Source organism: Oncorhynchus gorbuscha, linkage group LG16, assembly GCF_021184085.1.
Source record: "Oncorhynchus gorbuscha isolate QuinsamMale2020 ecotype Even-year linkage group LG16, OgorEven_v1.0, whole genome shotgun sequence".
NCBI classification, from domain to species: domain Eukaryota; kingdom Metazoa; phylum Chordata; class Actinopteri; order Salmoniformes; family Salmonidae; genus Oncorhynchus; species Oncorhynchus gorbuscha.
The window spans coordinates 28,443,745-28,452,701 of record NC_060188.1 but is presented as its reverse complement, the minus strand read 5'-3'; the positions used below and the strand labels follow the sequence as shown (position 1 = coordinate 28,452,701).

Sequence of the window (8,957 nt, the reverse complement as noted above, 5' to 3'; positions counted from 1 at the left end):
TGAGTGTTGCAACCGAGTATAGACTATTTTTATGTGCTTCAACAATCAACGATCCCATTCTGTGAGCTTGTGTGGCCTACCACTTTGTTGGTAAGCCATTGTTGCTCCTATAAGTTTCCACTTCACAATAAACAGCACTTACAGTTGACCGGGGCAGCTCCAGCATGGCAGAAATTTGGAAGGTGGCATCCAATGACTGTGCCACGTTGAAAGTCAATGTTTGGCTATGGAGAGTGCATGGCGGTGCGCTCAATTTTAGACACCCGTCAGCAACAGGTATAGCTGAAATAGCCAAATCCACTCATTTGAAGTGGTGTCCACATACTTGTGTATAAGATAAGTGTTGTTGTCCATTAGTTTACTCCAATTAGGGTAACAAAGGAAAATATATATTTTTAAATGGATGCAGACAATTACATTGTAGCTTCCATCAATCCATCTACCCCCTAAAATAAAATCAATGTCATTTTGTAATGTGGATGAACTATCCCTTTAACCAAAACCTGTGGCACATTATTACATAACGTCACTAATAAAAGATGACAATGGACTGGACAGAGACAGGAAAAGTAGACTTTTTTTCCCCTCCATCACTGACATTTTAATTGAATTGGTACAACATGTCTGACGCAGAAGGGTGACATGTACAGAAGGAACCAAGGCCTGGATGAAGCTAAGTATGAAAGTATGAAATGGGGGATGAGAAGAAGACACGAACAAGGAGGTTCTCTCAATGTGAGTACATACTGCTCCTGTTGAATGGCCACACAGGCCCTCTGTGACACAGAGAGGGAATATCTAAAGGGGGACTGAAGGCAGATGACTAACAGTTTGTCGCTGGATTCTGACAAAAGCCTGCCGTTATCCATCCCCGTTTTATTCACTATATTACAAGCTTTATACATATTAAAAGTAGAACAATAGCCATGACTACCGTATAACCCATATGAGGTGTATAAACTTAGATTAGCTTTGTTTTTTGTTTGTTTGTTTTTTTACAAATCCTGAATTGACTCCAACAGTGAATAATAAGGCAAAAGACCAGCAAATGGTTGAAATAAAAAGTGAATAGTGAGTGACAGTTTAAGGGGGTTCGGTCACGTTGCAGGGCAGTTTTAAAAATAAGGAACAAGACTAACCCCACACAACACATAAACAATAGGAACAAAATGACAGGTACCAGACTTAAAGGTTCACCTCCCTGTGTAACAATGTGCATTTGTTTCAGGCTTGTGGTCACAAGTGCATTAAGCAAAGAAATGTAAGGACTACATTAGATTGTTTTCTTTCAAAGACAGAACGTAGACAACTATGATTGAGTTGAACAACATGGCCGTTGTTATTGTTTTGTCCATTCGACCCTCAGCAGAAGATCTCAAAATTGTTAGACAGACATACATACATACAGGTCTGTACTGCCCTCTCACTCAACATTGGCCAAATCCATAATAACACTTTGTATGTTTAAAAAAAATATAAAGACAAATTGTAGGAGTACTGCATCACAAGCTGTAGGTCCCATGTCTCCCTATGGAAAATCATCAAATACTGCCACCACGTGGCTTTTGTAGGTATCAACAAACCTTATCCTGCTGAGTTCCAGGAAAAGGTTTGTATTTGCAAGCATACATTTACTTTCCACTCAACATAATTTCTCTCTATCAATTTTGAACAATAAATGCTTGGATTGCTTCCTACTCGTTGCCTGGGTTCGGGTTGAGTATTTTAGTGCCAATGTACTGGTTCAGCATCCTGTAGCATGCAATGCATTTGAAAGGCTCGGTCATTAAACTAGTGAGGGTTGTTGTGTTCGTATGAGTTAGTTGTCGTGAAATGGTTTCAGTGACCCAGACTAGTGTTAGAAGGCATAATAACTTTCTGCTGTGCATTTAGGACAACTAACAAGATCACCCTCATGCATTTTGTCAAGACAGACAAGCTGAAAAAGAAAGACAACATGCATCTATCTGGTTTGTCTTTTCTTCTGCGTAGAGGAAGGGAGGGAGAAATTGCTGCAACATCCCATACATGTGCATCATCATTCTAAACAGGAAGACTTTTTCACAAACCAACGATCACCACTGTCACAGGTGTTGATTACTGACAATCACAGAGAACATATGAAACTATTGCTTTGATCAGTCCATTCCACCATTCATAAGGGAAACCACGACAGCCTTGCAGCAGGGAGAAAGGATGGGGGGGGGGGGGTATGTGCTGTTCCCAGTTCAGGTCCGACTCAGTTGGCACTTTTGGAGAGAATCTCTTATCTAATAATGCCTTTCCAATATCATCTTCGTCATCTCCAGTTCTCTGTTCCACAAACCGTATACCTGAGAGAACTTTCAAACAGTAGCAGTTCCCTACATCAGCAAGGGGTGCAGTGGTCCCAGAAAAGTAAATCCCCTTCAGACACTTAGAGCCAGGCTGTACAGTCACTGGTGTCATTCCGGTTTCATGGCGATGTGGGCTCTCACAGTGCATATACTCTGAAGACGTGGAGAACATTTTCTTTTCTCCATTTTGACAATCGCAACAGTCTGTGTGGTATGGGAGTGAATGTCTTTCATACCATGTGTCAAAGTGTTCCCCACCCACCCACCCACCCACACACACACACGCACGCCTGGAAACACCATCAATGGGTAAGTAAAGCCTTTGTGACAAACCAGGGCAAGTTCACCCGCGCGGACACAGGCTGGGAATGGCATAAGTAAGCTGCCAACTCCACCTTCAAAATGGAGCATGACTGCCATTGCATAAATTCCTGGGCTATTCTCAAGGGCGAGCGTGTGAGTGAATGGTTATGGAGCTTAAGTGAAATGGAATGTTATCAAATGAGAAGCATGTCGGTATATGTTATATGCTGTAGGTTCTATGTGAGAAAGTAGTGTGTGTGTGTGTGTGTGCGTGTATAACCCTTGTCTCCTGTACAGTAGAAGTGAAGTGGTCTCACAGTGTTCACCTTCCCACAGGCGGTGCAGGAGGAGCTCCCCTCATCACTGCCAAAGACACCGTCAAAACAATAAAAAGCTGTTACAATAAACTACAGGCCTTTGGGAAAATATTACTATTCCTTTCATGTAAACATTTGTTGTACTCTGCACCAGAACGTGTGTTTATAGTGTGTATAGTATTTATTGGCATATTGTGTCACACTGATAAGTGAGCCCTCACCTCTGTTGGCTTTGCTGGGGTAGATCTTGGTGAAGTGCCGGTACTCCTCTGGAGCAGGGAAGTCATCCAGAGGGTGGAAAGAATACTTGGACTCAAAGTCATCTGTAGGGAGAGAAGGTTAGGAAGATGACCGTTCAGGTCAGGGTTGGTGGTCAAGGCCATTGAAGGTCAAGAGGGAGGAGAGGACGGAAAGAACAGTAGGGAACAGTGTGAAGTGATGGTAGTTCAATCCTCTCTTTTGTACTGATCAAAGTCATCCAGCCAAAGGAGCCAATATTTTGTAAAACTATATAAATAAAATACAGCCAGTTTACCCTTCACCCAACTCAAATGTATAGTTTCCCCTTCACTTTTACAGATTCAATACTTACTAGGACTGCAACATTTTATACATTCCAAAAGACTCCGAAGTAGATTGACTAACAAAATGAGAGGTGGTTGTTAATGTAGAGGGAACCCGTATTTGAGGTCAGGTGATGCAGTATGAGGAAGACGACTCACCTACGAAGGAGCGGGAAATGGAGGTGTGTCCATTGCGGATAGGTGGGGGAGGGGGCGGGGGTCCGGCAGGGGTACGGGAGGGAGGAGGGGGGGGCTTGCCACGGCTATGAGGTTCTGAGGGGCTACCTCTGTAGGGGGGTGGTGGAGGGGGAGCATCCCGACCACCGTTTCGTTGAGTCGACCCAGGTGGGGGTGGAGCTGTACAGACAAACGATATGGTGATTAAGGAATAACAGAGCAGCCACACTGGCTAACCATCAGTCATTACAATACAACAGCAAGACAGGAACGCTAGAAAAACACTGTAGGCCTGTCATGACATGCCACCATACTGACTGTAGTGCCACGCCTTGCCACAGCTTTTTCCACACTCATTTAATTTCTACACTAATAAACAAATCACCTCTCCTCGCTTGCCTCACATTATGATAGGTGATTAACAAGAGGAGATAGAGGTTAAAAAACAAATATAGTGCGACACAGCACAGTGAGAATGTGACCGAATTATGTAACTGAACTATGCATAACACAAACAGTAGAACGCATTAAAGCTGGCCCTAAACCCACAGCTCCATTACAGGTAGAGGAACAAGGAGAGCACTAGTAGGAACATACCTGCCCCTCTGCCGGGGGGCTCACGGACTGGAGGGGGGGGGCGTCCGCCTGGCGGGGAGGGGGAGGGCGGCGGGGGTGGAGCTTGCCCCCGGGTTGGAGTGAGTCCGGGTCCGGGCGACGGCTTCTTGCTGAGGGAGTTGTGTCTCTGAGGTAGCTCCGGGGCGGCTTCGTTAACCGGGCTGGAGGGGCCGTTGGTCATGGGCTGGCGGTACGGGGGAGGAGGTGGACCCAGAGAGGAGGAAGAGGAGGAAGCTGAGGAGCCCCCTGACGTCGGGGGCCGCCGGTTGATGTTGGGAGAAGGAGGCAGAGGAGGGGCGCTGTTGCGGGCCGGCACCGGGGAAGTCCCCCTCTGTCCTGGCGTGGGAGGGAGGGGCTTCTCCCGGTTGTAGGAGGGGGCGGGTGGTGGCGCCTTCTGAGTCGGTGCAGGGGGTGCATTACCCCGGCGAGAAAAAGGGGGAGGAGGTGGAGGGGCGGAGGAGCTGTGCTTCATGCCACTGTTTGGGCTGCCTCCGCTGAGGGGGCGGGAGAGGTCGGGGAGGGAGGGCCTCTGGGATCGGGAGTGCTCCGGGGGAGAGGCCTGCTGGGCTGAGCATTCTGTGCTGTCCTGGCGAACAGGAGGACGAGGAGCAGCGGGGCGCGTGCCAGGAGGCGTCAGGGATGACCTGCCAACCGAACCATCTGCACCATAAAAAATGTCACGTCATGAGCAATTTATATGAAGATGAATTTATACATGAACAGAGAAACATGAGGACATGTCTCAGTGCAGAGTTACAACAGAACGGTAGTGTATTATTAGGTTATTTTAGTCATCATAATCCATTTTCTAATATTTTCTCCTTGACAGATGGTAAGTCACTGCCCTTCATATGATGAAATCTAAGACCAATGCAGACGTGCAGGTTAGGGAACTCATTATTGTGAATCAGCAAATCTCCTTCAGCAGTGCCTGTGTCAGATCTTTACAGCCCTGCCCTATGACAACACTGAAACCTGACGACCTGTTCTACCTACACAGTCAAAAACCAGTGCTCATTTTTCACCTATTGCAATCGTGCTTTGACGAACTAGCTTGCTCTCAAACTTGCCAGCAATAAATATAATGGCAGGGAATTAATTTGCTGTTCTAAACCCTCCCCCCAATATAAGTTTGACGGACAAATCCTTCAGCGGTCCAGATTTTTTGGAGAAATATTTGTAAGTGACACCATAGCAGTTAGGATATTAAATACTTGCCTCCGACTGGTCGTAATTTAGGCACACCTGCCTGGAAAAGCCCTCCCATTGGCTGAATGGCCCCTGACGAGCCTCCTCCACTACTACCACCACCACCACCACCACCACCACCACCACCACCACCACCTCCTTTAGGCTCTGGACAGGGAAAACAAGGTTAAATTACATATATTACAATAGTGACCTATTATATGCATAATTACCCTCATGGTCTCCCATTTCACTCCTGCGAAATAAACCTTGACCCCCAGTGAGTGTGCTTCACTAGCCTCATCAGTTCTGTGCGTCTTACTTCCATCCAATCAGATTAGTCAGTAAAACACTACCAGAATAGTAGATCTGAGACACCAGGGTGAACCTTAGTGGTGCTGTGGCCTTACTTTCTAAGATCGGTGCGCTCCTGTCATTGACCACGCCGACCTTCTTCAGCTTGGCCCCTTTGTGGATGTCACCGAGCAGGGCTCCTCTGCCTTTGGCCTCATCTCGATTGAGCTTGGGTGGGGTGGTGTTGCCCTGTGAAGGAAGGAAGGAAAGAGAAGAGAGAGAGTCCTCTACTTAGCTCACCACAGCACACTTTATGCTACCGGAGAACAGACAGAGTACATAACCTCATTTCTCGTGGACAGACAACATGAACGGTACAGTAGATCTGTTATGATACAACGGGATGCGTGAGATAAAGAGACGCATTAGATCGGGTGCTTTGGACAAGTCACGATTTCACAGGCGTCATTCAAATTTGGAACTTGCCCGTAACTAACCGAGATCATACATAGCCTGACAGGTAGCAGCTTGCAGAAAGCCACGTCACAGTTGGTGCAAGGGAATTAGCCGGGTAGAACGTGTTCTTGATAGGGACTACAGCAAAATTCATTTGAATAAGATTACCATTTCGTGAGTCCTTCACATCAAGTCCATTAATTAGTTGTCCATTGCATAAATCCATAGCGTTATGCATCCCTGTCTGCGTTGGCCTGGTTGGTCCACTGCTCATTATGTGAATTAGATGTTGAGGATGATTACTCGAGCGAGCAGCGCTAATCACTTGACTAAACCAGAAGGGCTCTGCGTACATCCCAAATGGCACCCTATTTCTTAGATAGTGTACTACTTTGTACTACTTTTGACCAGAGTCCTATGGGCCCTGGTCAAAAGCAGTGCACTATAAAAAGGGAATAGGGTGCCATTTGTGACACAACCTCTGATTGGGCTTGGCAGGGAGAGGATAGCACGCACAACCACAGGCCACGAGAACAGCTTTTTTTCAGATTTCAGTAGTGCTCTCCGCACAAAGTGAAAGAAATTCAGCTTCACAACACCAGTGAATATAAATCCCTTTGAAAAAGGGACCTACGAGTTGTCAAGTTGGTTGGACAACTAATTCATACGAACTACACTGGAGCTAAGCCTACATCATGGTTTGGAGCTAGGCCTACATCATGGCTCAAACCCATTAAATATGTCCCTATCATAGGTTTGATTGATACAGTGCTCTCTTAGACCCACACAGTTGCAGAGGAAACATTTTTTTGCATCCAGGTGACACCTTCCATGCTTCAATAAGTTCTTACCTGGTTGAAGGTGGGGGGGTGGAGGGGGGCCTCCAGGGGGTGGAGGGGGGAGGGGGAGGAATCGGCATCTTGACCCACTGAACAAGTCTTGTGGATGGCCTGGGTTCTCAGATACAAACTGTCACCACCTGCAATAACGCATTAAAACATGTTTCAGAGTCATCCAGTGACATTTCAGTCTCATCCATTGATAATGGTAAAGCATGATTTTGTCAACTAGGACAGTTAGCTAAGTAGAGGTGGTCCCCTTTAATTTGACGGATTCCCTTATTATTATTAATATATTTAAAACCAGATAACCTTCTGGGCTCATGTGACATTGTTATTGATGACGTCTTCATTTCATTTGCAAGTTGGCCTATCTAGCTCGCAGATATCTAACGTTTGGTCAGTGCTGCTGTGGAATGTAAATGAGCCGACTGTAGATAGCGTTAAGTAATCCAATAGTGTGAAATCTCCAAATAAACCTGGTCATCGGTAGCTAGGTCAGATTAGCCAATAGTTAGCATAACAATTAGTTGACTAACGTTAGGTAAATTAGCAAGATGACAAACTAACGTTAGCTAGTTAACCAATTAACATACAAACTTGAAGCCATCGCGGCGGCCCTGCTGCAAAAGGATAAGTAGCTAGCTCCATACACAACAGCTCAACCTAGCTAGCATATTGTAATAAAGCATGGCTACGATACATCCTAACTAAACGTAACGTTAGCTATGAATCTCAGCTATATAAGTTGCATACATGGCGCGAGCTCATCATGGCTTTTATGTTCGGCTAATGTGTTAATGGCTGTCATATTAGCTAACGACAGAATCTGTAGCGAGCTAGCTGGGTTAACCTGCCAGAGTTGGCAACCCTTGCAAGTTAGCTTAATCAGGCTAGCTAGATTGCTTCACTTACTTGACTTTCTTAGCAGCCCATTCGTTTGATATTTGACGTTTTAACTCATATTTGTTTCTTCGTTCTCGGTAGTTCCTTCATCTCAAGTGTATTATACATTTCAAGCTGGCCATTGGTATTTCACTCCTGCATTCACACTCACAGCCTTCACTTGCAGCACAGATTTGCTGAAGCAATGAAGATGGAAGTGTGCAGATGGAAATGTACACTGCAGTGTACCAGAGATGGTAAAGAAAGCGAGACACTCCACTCCCTAATTTATTCGGGGCGGAGCCACTCTGCTCTACCTATTGCCCCCGCCCTGCGGAAACGAAATATCTGCGGGTCAGGGAGAGCAGGGAGGGGACAATAAGGCACCAACGAGTGGATCCAGGAAGTGAATTCCCAATGCAATCACCCGTTGTGATAATAAATATTAGCGACAGCAATATTACCAAAGATGTTCTACTAAGATATACCACATCCTGTCGAAAAAAAATCCTGTCGTTTCCAATGGGAGGAAAATGAGCCGAGTATGTGGGATCAAGTGTCGAGATGGGTTTTTCAAAGTCGCGTTGATTTGGTCTATCAGATGTCAGTCAGATGGCTTCGTGGCGTCAATAAAAAAGAACGTCATCATATTCAAATGCAGACGATCAAATCAAAGTTTATTTGTCACGTGCGCCGAATACAACAGGTACAGTGAAATGCTTACTTACAGGCTCTAACCAACAGTGCAAAAATGTATTAGTTACACAATAGGTAAGTAAAGAAATAAAAACAACAGTCAAAAATACAGTCAAAAATAACAGTGGCGTTTTGGTGAAGAAGGACTTCAAACACTTGATTTTTGCTTCGATGTAATTATGATGTTGATAAAATCGCAGTAAAATTGGCCACATTCCATAAACAGGCCGTTTTAGCTTGGATGTCAGCATTTTTCCTTTCACAGATACTTTCTATGGAACAACAAAT

The 8,957-nt window shown here is 45.4% G+C and overlaps 1 protein-coding gene across 1 annotated transcript; it reads right to left on the bottom strand.

Moving 5' to 3' along the window:
• Positions 1-575: 575 nt before the first annotated feature.
• On the bottom strand, positions 576-7,168 carry LOC124000301 (WAS/WASL-interacting protein family member 2-like). Its single transcript, XM_046306573.1, is given in 8 exon segments — positions 576-3,002; positions 3,178-3,279; positions 3,679-3,876; positions 4,294-4,971; positions 5,530-5,667; positions 5,910-6,042; positions 7,101-7,121; positions 7,124-7,168. Coding segments are annotated over 8 exon segments (1,356 nt in total). The 3' UTR covers positions 576-2,961.
• Between the last annotated feature and the right edge of the window lie 1,789 nt (positions 7,169-8,957).